Source organism: Bidens hawaiensis, unplaced genomic scaffold, assembly GCF_021521415.1.
Source record: "Bidens hawaiensis isolate Kalapana, Puna unplaced genomic scaffold, B.hawaiensis_p1.1 tig00018565_1, whole genome shotgun sequence".
NCBI lineage: Eukaryota > Viridiplantae > Streptophyta > Magnoliopsida > Asterales > Asteraceae > Bidens > Bidens hawaiensis.
The window spans coordinates 59,620-76,751 of NW_027492808.1; the positions used below are offsets into that span (position 1 = coordinate 59,620).

At 36.0% G+C, this 17,132-nt stretch overlaps 1 protein-coding gene across 1 annotated transcript; it reads left to right on the plus strand.

Moving 5' to 3' along the window:
- The first annotated feature begins 12,640 nt into the window (after positions 1–12,640).
- On the plus strand, positions 12,641–15,208 carry LOC143556356 (uncharacterized). The gene is made up of 4 exons (XM_077045693.1): positions 12,641–12,886; positions 12,988–13,304; positions 13,598–13,937; positions 15,155–15,208. Exons 1-4 carry the CDS (start codon positions 12,641–12,643, stop codon positions 15,206–15,208), a joined length of 957 nt encoding a protein of 318 aa, XP_076901808.1.
- The last annotated feature ends 1,924 nt before the right edge of the window (positions 15,209–17,132 follow it).

A 17,132-nucleotide genomic window follows, 5' to 3' on the forward strand; every position in this document is an offset into this window, starting at 1 on the left:
CTTCTAGTTGTGCAAGGCTAGCTGTGTTATAATTATAACTATTAGTTAACTACCTAAGTCCATATCATAATTCTATATTAATGTAACCCCTAGCTAAAGGGGTCCAGGGGCAGCACCCCTGGAAGCGGGATCTAGGGGCAGGAGCCCCTAGCAGGGTCCAAGGGGCTCTAAATCTCATCAGAAAACTTAAGTCTGAATTAATCTAATCGAATGGAAATTCTAATCGAATGGAATATCTTATCGAATTGAATCATCCATTCGATTCGATTACTTTTTCTAGCCATTCAATTCGATTACATTTCTAATGCGATTCGATTACTTTTTCTGGACATTCAATTTGATTACATTCCTCGTGCGATTTCATTACTTTTTCTGGCCATTCGATTCGATTCATATGATTCGTTTACTTTTCCTTTGAATCAGGTTTCTTAAGGACCCGATTCAAATATGGGTCTTTCCAGTCTTTCCTTTCGACTCATTTTGTCCGTTTTGTATAAGGAACGAGCCTTGGTCTATACGGCATCGTTTCCTTGCGTTAGCACGGTCCAAACGTCACCCGTTTGTCCCGTTTCATTCCAAAGCACCTCATTTACGTCTAAGTTCATAACTTTCCTACTTAATAAGGCCCGATTTGCCTTTGTATTAAATCTTAGGGCAAGCAAACCTTAAAAACGTATCCTTTAATCTAAAACATACCTTTCTGGTTCAGTTTCAGCCACGGGTTTGATACCACACATGATTATGGACGTGTTTTTTGCTTGTATATCTAAGATCTAACACAAACCCTTCTTGGTTCGGATTTAAATATGATCTTTAAAGGATGAGAGTGTTTGTATGTTTTTTGAGTGTGTATGGAGGCTAGAATATGGAAATGAGGGTTTTAGGGGGGGGGGGGTTTAGGGAGTTTATATACCCTTAAGCCCATGGACCTAAGGCCCATCACCATCCCTTATTCCATCTTCTATTGTCCAAGCCCACACTTCATTATTTTTTTAACTTAACCAAATAATAACACACCCTTAAATAAACAGAATTTCTTTTTATTTATTATTATCACAAGTAGGATGTTACAGATACCCCATTGTTTCTTGGAAGATCCTCAACAATCGCTAGGTAGAGTATGATAGTTGTACTTCAAGATCATATTTAAGTTGCAGGCTCGACCCTATTAGATTTTCTATTATTTCAACTTCACGTCCAGCCACGGTGGCCTCAATTCTGTGCCCATTGATGTCGTCTTCCAATTGTGCTGATCTCCAGAAATCAAGGTGATGATTTCGTCTTCCAATTGTGCTTTCGGTTAAGGCAAACCGAAGATTTGAGCGTATAGCCACTGTATCATAAGCTCCACGGGCCTGTTCTCCTCAATGATTTGGAGAAACTGTAAGGCCCCGTTACCAGTGCCCTACTTTGGATGTTTGATTTACTCATAAACACAATTCAAAATATCAGAGTTAATTAAAACTTTACACGGAATATAAAACTTTCATAAAACATTACATATCAAATCATATACATGTCTTAAAACATTCTTTGTCTTTCAATATTAAAACATTAAACATAAAACAACTTGCGTCTTCAGATGCCAGACTCTTATTCTTCTACCATATTCCCCCGCTCAAGCCAGCTGTCTCATCCTACTCACCTGCGTGCATGCTAAAAGTCAGCTACGCTGAGTGAGTTCTAGTTAATCATACATCATACAATACATTCACTTACCCTCAATCATGCATCCGAAGATACATAATAATTACTTTACTAATTTACTTTCATTTCATACTTTCATACATACGTACCTACTTTATTACTTTCATACTTTATATTTATTGTCCATTCTATCTCAAATATTATTAATTAGGGTCTGATCCCTTTCTTTTCTATCTCAAATATTATTAGGGTCTGAACCCTCTTTCTTTTGTCTATCTCAGATATTATTAAGGTCTGATCCCTTACTTCTTCATCTTCGTACATTTTGTCTTTACATACTCATAACATACACATACATATATTGTACATATAGCTATCATACACATTCATCCATTACATACATACATCCCTTGTAAATACGTGCAATATCTGAAGATCGTTCACGTAACGACAAGCTTTCGTTCACATTCAAGATATACATAATTAACATATAAGTCATACATGGCATACACTTACCATTTAAGGTAAGTGTATTAACTATCACATCGAGTATACACACAACCCCGAAAACATAACAAGGAAATGGGGCTAGAAACTCACCTGAATGCAGTTACGTTCACCGTTTATGGTAATCTCTTTCTTGAGTTGTGCACGACTAACTGGGTGGGTAACGAATCACTTGATTCGTTATCCTAACGAATTGGGTGGGTAACGAATCACTTGATTCGTTATCTGATCATAACGAACTGGGGAAACAGATTCGTTATTTGGACGTAACGAATTGGTGAACTAATTTGTTATCTTGCCATAACGAATTGGTGAACTGATTCGTTACCTCGCCATAACGAATTGGGTTAATTAACTCGTTACTTCTCCTAACGAATTACACCAATATTATCCAGACTTTGACTCAGAGGACAAAGTCAAAATCATCAAGAACACCATATAGTCAACATATCTTAGATCTGCAATTAAACCTTCGTTTCTTAACCAAATAACACGATTTAGGTATCAATGGATTCGGAATTACAGCGCCTACAAACCCTAACCCTTTGTTCGTCCAAATATTCATGTTTATGGGGTGCGATTTAGGCTATAAGTTACGTGTTCCTTAAGTTGACAATTAACCTATCAATCGTTAATGGTTTGCAGCAACAATCATCACGATTGGTTCGTTTTTACCATATGTATACAGATCTAAGATTATCTAAATGAATCCGGACCTAAATGAACGATTCCTAATTATATGCGTACCTTAAACGAGTCAAACTACGAACACGGTTGTTTTGGTTCTTCACGACGATCTAGCACCAACAGATCTTGGGTTTTCAACTTCGGATCTAGGCTCGGGTTAAAGGATAGTCTTGTGTGTGTTTTTGATGGTATAGGCTATGGTGTAGAGATGGATAAAAATGGAAAGGTTTAGGGTTTAAGGGGTATTTATATTCCCTTAAGCCTATGGAACTAAGGCCCATTCCATCTTTTATTCTATCTTCTAAAGTCCAAGCCCATCATCTTATAGAAGCCGACACACGACTCTTCATTGAATAGAAGAAATTTCATTTATTCATTAAAATCAAAAGTAGGGTGTTACATAAAGACGCACATATTATGTTTCGGCTCAAATGGATACACCATGATTCTTCACAAACACAGATAAAAATACATTAAAAGTAAAATTAGTCATTAAAATTCATTACTTTATCATGCATCAAGTTAAATTTAAAGAAGAATTTATAAGAATAATCTTTATGAACTTGTTCTTTAACAAATTGATAACCTACACAGAAAACAGAGATGTTAGTAAACTTAAGATAGAAGCCCTAAACTCATACAATGAGTGTCTAAAAATATTCAATTAAAGCTTACTGGGTCGGAATTAGAAGGATGACAAAATATAGGCAGGAATTTTGAGCAATGATTGGGATCCTTAGGTTACGAGCAAACGGATAATAATGTAAGAGAGAGAGAGAGAGAGGGAAAAGGTGAAAATGAAAATTTTTCTAAGTCTCCCTTTTATAGTGTACCTTTGGGCATTTGAAAGTCAGTTTTAAATTATTTTTGTCTTTTAGTACATAGATACTGCCAAAACCCAGATTTTTATAATATTAAGCACAAAGCTTGCTCGATAAACTATATTTTCAGAAGTTTACTCGTACCCAAAGTTTTCTCAGGTTTTAACGTTATTAGAAATAAACTAAGTAAATAAAATGAAAGAAGCTTACTCGAATATACAAGCCAGATTGCTCGAGAAATTAATCACAAGTTTAAATTATCAAGTATATTTGATCAAATAGGCAACTTTGCTCGAGATCAACAAAGATACCAAAATAGTAACTTAGAAATATTTCTAAATGTCAACCGTACACGAATACCTTATCATCACATAGTTTACTCGATTCTACTTAGAAAAACAAAGAGTTAACATTGTTCAGAGATATGCATTAAAGTATACTCGAAAACAAAGTTTACTCGATATTACCTCAAAAGTGCAAAGTATGCTTGAGAAGACTTGATATATTAAAATACAAGTATGCTCAAAGCATAAAGTGTACTCGTGGAGTAAAGGTTGCTCGAAAGCACTTGAAATATGCAAATATGTTTGGAGAACCCTTGAAATATACAAGTGTGCTCTAAACAAGAATTTTGCTCGATAAACAAAGTTTACTCGAAAACACTTGCAATTTAAGACAAAGTATTCAGACATAAACAACACATAAGTAAATCAATATATTAACACGTATGCTTGAAAATGTACCTAGTTTACTAGATAGAGTTAAACAACAAGTAAATAGTCAAGTTTAATCAAAAAACATTAATTTTTGTTTTATCAATCTTAATCCAAAGTCATAAAGTATGCTTGACAAACACAGATTTCAACTAAAACAACCAACTTTACTCGAGACACATATTTAAAGCATATTCAGACATTTATGTCACATATTCATCCAGTGTACTTGAATGAGATGACCTTCTAAACAAACAAGTTTACTCGAAAGTGCATGATCATCAAAGTGTACTCGAAAATACATGAATAATCATATTTAAAGAAAATAAGTATCAAGTATGTTCGAATGAGTTAAACTTCAAATAAAAACACCTAATTTTACTCGAAAGTTCAAAAACATCAAAGTTTACTCGAAATAACATATGCAGATATATTAAAGGTGAAAATGCAACACTTTTTGGCTTAAACTTTACATTAAATAGTTTTCTCATTAAAGTTCAAAGTTTAAGAGCAAATGGTGCATTAGGAGATCAAATTTCAGTTTAATCCATTCAAATTGTTTTCTTTTATGAAAAGATCTCAACATGGGATCATATTGATTAAGTCACCTTTCAATACTTCATTATTAGCATTATTATGACATAATAGGCATGTTAATAGCAGGTATTTACTTAGCATGAATTTCATTGCTTTGGTGATATGCTTAAGGTTCATTTAGTTGCATAATATAAAAATGGATAACACTTATTTCACTATGATGTTCCATATCTCTTCTCAAAGCTTATTTGGGTTTCTCCAGATCATCCCAATTTGACTTCAACCCCCTGATATTTGGTCAAAAAAGTTTTATGACAAAACATATAAACTTTCTTAACAAATTTTTTTTTCAAAACTTTTCAAACATTTGAGGTTGAGCGTTGGACTTACATGTCATACAGTTCAGACTTATAGGCCTTCCATTCAAGGTGTTTAGGACTTATAATGATGTCCCACCTCTATAGTTCTAGTTTAAACCCCATGTTTGTTTTCTTTAACACTTTTGAACATTTATCAACTGGTTGATGTATAAACTTTTTTCTCACATTTGTTATTTTTCATATTAATAATAGCTTCATTTTGAGTGACCAAATACCATAGGCTCGTGTATGACTAGTTAATTACTTTTCTTCCTATCATTTGGAGAGATTTATCTTGAAACATGCGTATTTCAACAATGTATCTCCACATTAAGTTTAGCATATTCATTATGTTTATATCACCTCAATTTTTACGCATCATGGAAAGCAACCATACTTATCAATAACTGCACTAATGGGCCTTTTAGCCTATTAAATCCATATGATTGGTATAGTAATCAATCTACTATCATTTCCAGAAAGGTTGGAACAATTTTCATTGAAAACCTTTTAAGCTTCTATAAAGCTTGAATTGAATAATCTTATCATTTCTCTGCACCATTAAGTTGCTCATTTTGTCAAAAATCATTTACTGTGAAAAACTTCCTTGAAACGTGTTCATTTTAGCACAAAAGTTTAAAATCAAAGCACAGATTTGACATAAGCAATCAATAACATATTCAAGAATAATCAAAAATAAATGGCATGCATTAACACAATTAGACTAACATAATGCTCAAATCAAGATTAACTATGCAAAGTCTATCATGTCCTAAGCACATCATCATTTCAGATTATCTAATAAAAAATACAGGATACATGATATCAGATAAGCATGCAGATTCATCATTTCAAAGCATATGTAGACACATATCAAGACATCATGATCAATTACTGACAAACATACCTAAGCATCATATTAACCTAAGTCGAACATAATCATTAAAGCACACATATGTCAAATAGATTCACATAATCAAATGTGGAAACACAAATTACTCACTCAATACCTTTGAAATATTAATCAGTTAGCACATTGAGCATAAATTATCAATCAGACTTCATCAGAGTTGATCATGCCTAAACTTTTAATAGAAAGTGAAATCTTGTTTTATCTAGTGGCTTGGTGAATAAATCTACCAAGTTGTCACTAGTGTCAATTATTTTCATTTATATTAGACCTTTCGCATTGTAATCTCTGATAAAATGGTGTCTAATTTCAATATGCTTAGTCTTTGAGCGTTGGACTGGATTCTAACTAAGAACAAATCAGCAGTATTATCAATATAAATAGGAGTGTTCAAGTAATTCAAACCGTAGTCCAAAAGTTGATTCTGAATCTAGAGTACTTGAGCACAGCAAGCAGATGCAACAATATATTCAGCTTCAACAGTAGACATTGAAACAGTTGTTTGCTTCTTGCATTGCCATGATACCAGTCTGTCTCCCAAGAATTGGCAACCACCTAATGTAGACTTTCTACTCATGTTGCAGCCATCATAATCACTATCTGTATAAGCAATTAGATCAAAAGCATGGTTCTTAGGATATCAAATGCCCAAATCAGGTTTTCCTTTCAAATATCTAAAGATTCTCTTGGCAGCCGTCATGTGATAAACTTTTGAATTTGATTGGAATCTTTCACACACACACATACATCAAACATAATGTCTGGTGTTGAAGCAGTGAGATACATTAATGATCCAATCTTAGCTCTGTATTCATGTTCATCTACAGACTCTCCCTTTTCATCAGCTATCATCTTCTCATGAATGTCCATTGGAGTAGAAGCAGTCTTCATGTTTGGAATTTGAACTTGTTCAATATGTCTTGCACATACTTGGATTGACAAATGAAAATTCCATCCATCTTCTGTTGAACTTGCAATCCAATGAAGAAATTTATTTCTCCCATTGAGCTCATACTATACTTGGACTTCATAACTTCCTCAAACTCCAAACGCATATGTTCATTAGTAGATCCGAAGATGATATCATCAACATACACTTGAACTAGAATCAGATCTCTTACTCTTTTCTAGTAGAAGAGGTTCTTATCAATGGCTCCCCTTCGAAATCCATTCACAAGTAGATGGTTTAACAACTCATCATACCAAGCTCTTGGAGCTTGATGTAGTCCATATAGAGATTTGTTCAGTTTATAGACTCTATTTGGATACTCAGTATCCTCAAAACCGGGAGGTTGAGTGGCATACACCTCATCTTATATTTTTCCATTTAAGAAAGCAGATTTGACATCCAATTGAAACACTCTTATATTCTTAGAAGCAGCATAAGCTAAGAATATTCTGATTGCTTCTAACCTAACTACTAGAGCAAATACTTCTTCAAAATCAATCCCTTCTTCTTGTAAGCATCCTAAAGCAACTAGTCTTGCTTTGTTCTTCATTACAATTCCTCTTTCATCCTTTTTATTCCCGAAAACCCATTTTGTTCCAATTGCAAACTTTCCTCTTGGCTTGTCAACAAGTTCCCAAACTTGCAAATTTTTTAATTGAGCCAACTCCTCTTGCATAGCTTCTACCCAACTATTGTCTTTTAAGGCTTGAACAATGTTCTTGGGTTCAATTTGGGATAAAAAGTAGGAGTACAAATAGATGTTTGCAGATTAAGATGCACTTCTAGTTACACTTTCATGGAGATCAACAATTATGTTTTCAGTAGGATGATTTCTTTCTACAAAAGAAGTTTGGATGATTTGATTTGAAGTAATTGTGGAATCAAGATTTGTATCATTGAGATCAGGTTCTTCAGTGACCAATTCTGATGTTGCATCGTTCATTTCAACTTCTTTTTCAACAAAATGAGTTGATGTTGAAGCAAGATCACTTCCAATGTTCAAGTTTTAATCTTGACTGTCTTTCAATTTTTTCTTGTTCTTGCTGGTTATCAGGTTGTTCATCATTCATGACAAGATTTTCTTGATCTTGTGGGCGATCAAGATTATCATTCTACTCATCTTCTGATTCAATGTCAGAAACATTCTTATCAAAACAAAATTCAGTGTTCTTGTCAGCAACCTTGGACCACAACTTGTCCAAATCAACATTCTTTTCTGAAGTAGTTTCAGGGACACTTGTTCTATATAAAGTATCATCAAAGTCCTCAGGGTAAAGTTTAAAGTATTTTATTAACTTTTCTAGATCAAATAGCCAAGATGCTTCATCATCAACTGTTAAACTAATTTTCGTTGAATATAATATCTGAAGATTCAATCACACTCAAATGATCTTTCACATAGACTATGTAAGCTTTTGAGTGTGTGGAATATCCAACAAAGAAACAGTCTAAAGATTTTGACTGAAACTTGTTCAAATAGTCTTTGGTATTCAGTAAAGAATACTAGCAACCAAAAGGCTTGAAGAACTTGATGTAGGGCTTCCTTTTAAACAAAATCTCATAAGGAGTTTTGTCATGACTTTTGTTGAGAAGGACTCTGTTTTGAACATAGCAAGCAGTGTTAATAGCTTTTGCCCAAAAAGTAACAGGCACGTAAGCATCTGCAATCATGGCTCTAGCAGCTTCTATCAATGTTCGGTTTCTTCTTTCCCATTATGTTCAGGAGTGGGGGCACTAAATTGTTGAAAATTCCTTTTGCTTGAAAAATTCAGTCATTATCCCATTCTTGAACTCAGTCCCACTGTCACTTCTCATTACATTCACCCTTACATCTAGCTGGTTTTCAATCCTTGTTACACAGCCTATAATCAATTCAGTAGCCTCATCCTTTGAGTTTAGAAAATAAACCCATGTATATCTTGAAAAATCATCATTGATCACCAAACATTATCTCTTTTTACCAATGCTAGAAACACTCACAGGACCAAAGGGATCCATAAGAAGCATTTCAAGAACTTGCATGTTCATTGGAGTTTATGAGCTTTGTTTTGTGTGATGATTTGTACTGCTTTCCCTTTTGACAAGATATGCACTTGTCATCCAGCTTAAACTCCCTTGTGGGTAAACCAATGACATGTTCACCTTTAACAAGTTTGTTCATGTTCTTCAAATTTACATGACAAAGCTTTCTGTGCCACAATTTTGTTTCATTTTCAATGGCTTTTGACACAAAACAGGTACCACCTCTAGAAATGGCATCTTTCATCCTTAATTCATATGAATTTCCATTTCTAGGGGCCATCATCGTGATCATATCAGGAGGAATTACAAATTCAAGTTTAAGGATGAAACAGTGAGAGTCATCAAATCCAACCTTATAACTCTTATCACACATATGAGATATGCTCAAAATATTATATTGTACACAAAAAAAAACATTATCAATTGACACCTAGACATTGGTAAGAATGCCTTTACCCACAATTTTCCCTCCATTTTCATCACTACCAAACACAAGTGGTCCTTCAAAGTTTCCTTCATAGTTGACCAATTATCTTTTGTCACAGGTCATGTGCTTGGAACATCCACTGTCCATATACCATACATCATTCATTTGTGTAGACTGTTCCTGCACAGATCAAAGAAAGAGTATCAGTCAAGTGATGAATCACAAGCTGATTCAGCTTGCAAATCATCAATAAATTCATCAACAGTTTCATTTGTTATGGGATCCTCATACACTAGCTCACAGGACTCATCAGTATCATAGCATGATTCACATAATTTTCCAACATAGAGAACTATTCTTGCGCATTCTTAAATGACAAATTCTCTTTTCATGTGGTCTCCACAAAAATCCATGTGGTTCATAAACATGTTTCAAAATAAATTTTTCATCTCCATTGAGTTCTTTTGATTTCTTTCTTTTGAACACCCTCTTCTTAATCTTGCTCTCACCTTCACAGCTGATTGATTTCTCATAATCAACAGATTTCACAAATTTTTGAGACATATCAGATTTATTTCTGATAGGTTTCTTGATCATAGGAGCTTGTTTCTTATTTTTCAAGTCTTTTTTTTCTCATCAAATTCATCCTCATTCTTGATGTCTTCTCCATTATCTTTCTTCTTACCTTTACTCAATTATTCATTATACTTTTTCTTGTAGAATGCAAAATCATGTCCAAAGATTGTATGGTCAAGGACATGAAAAGGTTCTGGTGAGAACCTTCCTTGACATGAGTCAGTGTGGTGACCATATACATCACAGATTTTGCAACAAAATTGTCCTTTAAACTTCTCACTTGAGTTACCCCTCTTATATCTTCCACTTGGTCTTGGGGGATCAACTCCAATGGTCTTTTGATGAATAATGAGACCATCAAAGTTGATTGAAAAAGGTAGGAATTCTTCAATCCTGGTATATTCTTTTTCAATAGAACTTTTCACAAAGTTGATATTTTCCAATTTGATTGGACTTTCATCTTTATCATTTGTTGGTCTTGACCATCTTCTGAGGTAGTCTTCCATGCTTTCTACCTCTCCAGCATCAAACAATTCATGATTAGAGAAAACATGATGGATTGGTAGAAAGAGATCATCATTCTTGATGGTTTCTTCATTCTTCTTGTTGTTCTTTATATATGTCCTTTTTAGGACATTTTGCTTGTTGATCTTTCATTAATTTTCTTTCCCTTAGATCCACCACATAGATAAAAAGACTTATGTTCCATTCTCATTTTCTCATGATGTTTCTTCATTTTGGGAGTAATCTTTGGTAACAAAGGAATCTTGTCCTTTGAATTTTGTTTACCCCTTTTCATTTATTTTAAACTTACACAACTTAAACATTTGTCAGTTGAATCACTTAAGTCATCTCATTCAACTTATAAACATTTATCATGATTTGTTTCCTAAAGCACTCACTTTGCAATTTACCAACTTCCTTTCTCAAAAAATCATTCATTTCAAGTAATTCAAAAGTTGTAGGATCAGAATGTACCTGAGATGAAGAGGATTCAGCTTCATTTCCAATTTTTGTCATGAATGCCACATTAGCCTTTTCAATATCTTCAGCATGGTTACTCCAATTAAACACACCATCTTGATGTGGTTGAGCTAAAGCAACATTTCCTTGATTCCATGGATGATTGGCATTGTTTCTGTTTTGATTGGTAGGGGTTTGTGAAGGGTTTTGTTGGTTTCTTTGAAATGGTTGTTGTTGTGGGATCATTTGTTGATGATTTTGCTGTTGAAAGTTGCTGTTGTGGTTGTTGTTGTTGAACTGTCTTGGTTGGCCTTGATTCTGATTTTGGTATTGGAACTGGTTTCTTTGTTGGTTATTGTTTTGAAACTGTCTTGGCTGGTTGCATGCTCTCGCAAAATGTCCAGGTAGTTGACAATTATAGCAAATTGCTTTGGACTTGTCAAAACCAATTCTTTCATTTGGTCCAGAAACTAAAGACCTACCAGTTCTGGTATATAGTCTTTTACTCCTCACAGCCAACATTGCAGCTTGCCACTTGAGATCCATGTCTTCCAAATCATCATCATCAATTTGTTCAAAATCTTCTTGCACTACAGTACTTGTGTGAATTAAATTTTTAGCCACAAATGCATTGTAATAATTAATAAACATTAAGAAGAGAGCTTGATAATCATTTCCATGATTAACATTTCCAACAACAAATGGATCATGTCCACTAGCCATTGATGATGTATCACTATCATCCATCATTTGAACATTAAATCTTGACTGCCTATTTTGATTGCTAGACTGACCAGCAACAAATAGTTTTGGATTTTCAGCATTAAACTCAGTTGGTTCTTCAGTTATAGGAATTTTTTATTGATTCGTTGTTGACAAATTTCCCATAGGTGCAATTAGAGCATTTGCAACTTGGAAGCTTGGCTTATCTTCCTTGATCATATGATTCTCAATCGTTTCATGCTCAGCTACTTGTAGAAAGCATATAACATCACCATGCTTGAATGTTGGGAGATTAGCCTTTTCTTTGATGAACTTGCTTGTAGTGTACTATTCTACAGACAAATATAATAACATTTTCTTGTTTAAATCAAAATATGTTATTGCAAGGTCAGTGGTTATGATTTCATAAACAAAGGCCACAAACCTTTGCATCTGTGATTAGTTATGATTTATCAAAAATCTGTTATTGCAAGGTCAGTGGTTCTGATTTATCTGAATATGTGATTAGTTGGTCATCAGCTCATCTCCATTTACTGGTGGCAAATGTAGTACTGAGAGAGAAAGTGACTAGGATGGAGAAAAAAGGGCAGTCTAGGATAAAATGGGGAAATTTGAAGGACACCAACATTACGATGTTCAAGGACAAGGTCATCTCGACGACAACAATTCATCTTGTTGAGGACGCAAACTAGATGTGGGAGGATATGGCAGCTTCCATCACTTAAATGGCAAAGAGACTCTAGGGGTCACGACAGGCAGGACAAATGGGAATAAGGAATCTTGGTGGTGGAATGAGGATATGCAGAGCAAGATCAAGGATAAGCAACAGAGTCTTAGGGATCTTTTAAGGTGCACAAACGAGGGGGAGCGTTGGAGGTTGAGGGAGAAATACAAAAACGCTAGGAGAGAGGCGAAGAAGGCGGTGACAGAGGCAAAAAACACAGCGTATAGACGGATGTATGCATGTCTGGAAACAAAGGAGGGGGAGCATGATATGTTCAAGATTGCTAAAGCCAAGGAGCGTAGAATAGAGGACCTAGGATTAGTGAAATATATAAAGGGAGATTATGGATGTGTCTTAATTAAGGAACAAGACATTAAACAAAGATGGCAAAATTATTTTAACAGTTTTTTAATGGCAGACAGACCTACCAACAAGAAACAGACAACCCGGCTGTGCATAGAAAACAAAGGAATAACTCCTACTGTAGAGGTATCACACAGGGAGAGTTGAGGATAGCACTTAGGAAGATGTTAAGGGCTAAGGTGGTTGGTCTAGACAACATACCAATTGAGGCTTGGAAGTGTTTAGGGGATGACGGAGTTCAATGGCTCACTACTCTATTCAACCTTATTTTCAAGAATGGAAAAATGCCAGACCAGTGGAGGAGTAGTGTAGTAGTGCCTCTATACAAGAACAAGGGAGACACACAGTGTTGTGGAAATTACAGAGGAATTAAGTTGTAGGTCATACTATGAAATTATGGGAGAGAGTAATTGAGACTCGAATTAGGAGAGAAACGCAGGTTATAGTTAACCAATTTGGTTTCATGCCAGGACCGTCAACCACGGAAGCGATACAAATACTGAGAAGATTAATGGAGAAGTATAGGGAGAAAAATAGGGACCTACATATGGTATTCATCGACCTGGAAAAAGCATATGACAGTGTGCCATGTAGACTAATTTGGGATAGTTTAGAAGGTAGAGGGGTACCTGGAAAGTATATAGACTTAATTAAATATATGTATGACAGGAGTAAAGCTAGTGTTCATGCGCCGGTAGGAGATACTAATTTTTTCCCGGTGGAGATGGGACTCCACCAAGGATCGGCATTAAGCCCGTTTCTTTTCATGGTAGTCATGGATGAGCTGTCCAAGTTGATTCAGGAGCTTGTCCCATGGTGCATGCTCTTTTCAGATGATATTGTGTTAGTGGCTGAGACTAAACAGAGCTTGAACGAAAGGCTAGAGGAGTGGCGTGTAGCTTTAGAGGATAAATGTTTAAGAATTAGTCGCTCTAAGACAAAGTACCTTTTTTGTGACTTTAGTGGTGTTGGCGATAGCGAGGACACCCAGATCACTAATGAGGACCAGGTGGTTCTGCATGTAACGAAGTTTAAATATCTAGGATCGTTTGTCCAAAGCGATGAAGAGATAGACAATGACATAACCCACCGCATACAAGCTGGCTGGTGTAGGTGGAAAGCAGCCACCAGGGTTTTGTGCGACAAGCGGTTCCCATCTAAACTAAAGGGGAAATTTTATAGAGTAGCAGTTAGACCTGCAATGTTGTATGGAACAGACTGTTGGGCCATCAAGAATACAAAGGCGCGGAAGATGGAGGTGGCAGAGATGAGGATGCTGAGGTGGATGTGCGGACACACTAGATTAGATAGGATTAGAAATGAGGTCTTTAGGGAAAGGTTAGGAATAGTTAGCATATCAGAGAAAATAAAGGAAGGGAGATTGAGATGGTTTGGGCATGTGAAGAGGAGACCGACAACTGGGCCAGTTAGAGTAGTGGAAACCTTCATTATGGAAGGAAAGAGGGGTAGAGGCAGGCCTAAATTGACTTGGGATGAGAGAATTAGACATGACTTGACAGAGTTGCACCTCTCTAAGGACATGGTCCAGGATAGAGATTCATGGAGACGTAGGATTAAGGTTAGCGACTTCTAGGGGAATGTACCTAGTTAGCTTAGCTTTGTATTTAGGGTCTAGTTGGCTAGCCTGGCTCCTTTTTGTTTATGTATATATTTTGTTTGATGTTGCTTTTTGCTTCTTAGGCCCTATTCTTAGTAGATTACAGATTCCTTGCTATTTGGTAGTTTGTTATCTATATATTGCTAAGTGTCTTTGCTTGTAGGATGTATGTTTACTCTGTTTACATGTATGTAGCTATATGAGCAGGGGGTCTCTCTGGAAGCAGCCTCTCTATCCTCACGGATAGAGGAAAGACTTGCCTACATCCCACCCTCCCCTGACTCTACCGATAGTGTGTTAGGCGGTGGGATATACAGGGCTTGATTGAATGATTGATTGATTGATTGATTGATTGATTGATTGATTGATTACATTACATGAACCTAAAGTGATTCACTTTTCTCATAATTGTTTACAGTCTACTTAAAGTAATCGTGTTTTATTAAATCATCTTTTATAAACCGCTTGACATCCTTTGTCCACCTTAATATAATAATTAATAATTATGAACTTTACTTGCACTTTTCACTGATTCTCTGTTGAGACGACCTTACTTACCTGTACTAGTTATACGTATTTAAGCTTTATAAATACTTGTTTTTTATTAGAGCACGACATCTACATCAATAACCGCTCCTTGGGTTGCGATTCTTGTCATCTAATCGAGTGAACAATAGTTTTGCTTTATCGTCTTTTGTTTCTCGAATCATTTAACTTTTTCTGAATCAACGTGGATTTCTTAACATAACCCGTAACTCCCACGGTTAATTTCACCATGTATAACCGATCGTTCGAAATGCCTTCATCATAAGTTTACTCTCAACATCATACAAGAGCAAATAATTCTCCTTCATACGAACATCACACCCATTATCCGTTGCTTGACCAAGACTTATTATATTATCTTTCAAACTTGGTATAAAATAAACGTCGGATAAAACCCGATCATCTTCGGTTTTCGATTTTAATAAAGTCTTCACTTTACCGCATATATCAACACACAACCCGTCCCAAAATTTTACCTTTCCCGTTATATTTTTTTTAGCTAAGAAAAATACGACTGGTTACCTGTCATGTGGTTCGACGCTCCGTTGTCGAGATACCAAGTACCTTCTTCCACTTTCTCGGCTTCAAGCCTTTTAGGGTTAACCTGTTCTTCATTTAAGTAAACCGTCTCGTGAAGATTTAAATAACCAGCCAGATCACGATCGGCTTGTTCTTTCATTTTAGCCAGATTTGCTCGTCTTCGTTCCTGTCACGGGGACGCGAGGTGTCCCTCTCGTCACACCAAAAACACTTAATATGGTAGCGTTGTTTCCTTTCTCCTACTCGTCTTCGGTTTGGTACAGTCCTTGTCCTCCGGTTTCCTAGCCTCTTCCACGTTCCCATGAACTCGGCCCACCTCTACCTCGGTTACCGGACTGATCATACGATTTGCCTTTGTAACTACTTTCTGATTGATTGAAAAGTAACTGACTTTGAGACTTAGAAGCGCGTTCTCTACCTCGTAAACATCCCTCAAATGCCTTATGTCTTCCAACAACATCTTCAAACCTCATACTGTCCAGATCAACAGTTTGCACATTTGAGGCTATCAGGTTGAAGTATTTGTCTGGAACCGCGTCGAGTAACTTTTTCACCAGGACATCTTGCTCGAATTCATGACCAAGACCCGTTGCCTTTGAAATCATACCGATTAGTTTTCCTGCAAACTGATCAACAGTCTCGTCTTCCACCATTTCGAGTTTCCCAAAATCACTTTTCAACGTTAGAAGTCGAGTCTTTTGGACTCGCTCGGCCACAACATATTGTGCCTTCAAGGCCGCCCATATTTCTCGAGCGTTCTTATATTGAGCAATCTATAGAAGAGTATCACCTTCCACCACTTGAAACAAAACAACCTTGACGTTTTATTCTTCTTCGCATCAATATTCGCAACCTCTTCCAGTTGAACGTCGTCCCAAAATCACTTCCACCACAATCGCCCTTGTGATGTAATTTGTTCCGATCAACTTTGTAACTTGTAGTGACCCCCCCTCCCCAGTTTTCTTTGGGTGGGATTATCGGTCTTTCTTCGTCACCTGCCATTGCCGCTTTTTTCCTCTTCCGTAGATAAGTACTTAACGGTGTTGAACTCCCTTGCTCTAGTCTTCCTTATTCTCGTTCTCTTTGTTCAGTAGCAGCGACTGAACCAATTTATTGTTTAATCACGAATCAGAACACGTGACGAGAACCCTGGTTACGACAAGCACGTATAGCGGAGATGGCTTGATATCATGAACTTTTTGAACATGTTTAATAGGAGGTATACTTGGTCCCTTTGAATCACCCTCCTGCTTATCTTATTCAGTTAAATTTAAACCAAACACTTCCATCTATTCGATCAACAACACTGCACCCCTTGTCTCGCAGCTCGAACACAAACTCGGTTATTCTTGGTCTGCTCCCCTTGCAATCTAGAGGTTATTCTATCCTTGCTCTGATACCAATTAATAGCCCAGATCGAATTAAACACGAGAATATTTTGGCACAACTCACCAATTTTATTAATCAAGAAAATAACTTAGAACTTGATCAATTCTCCAT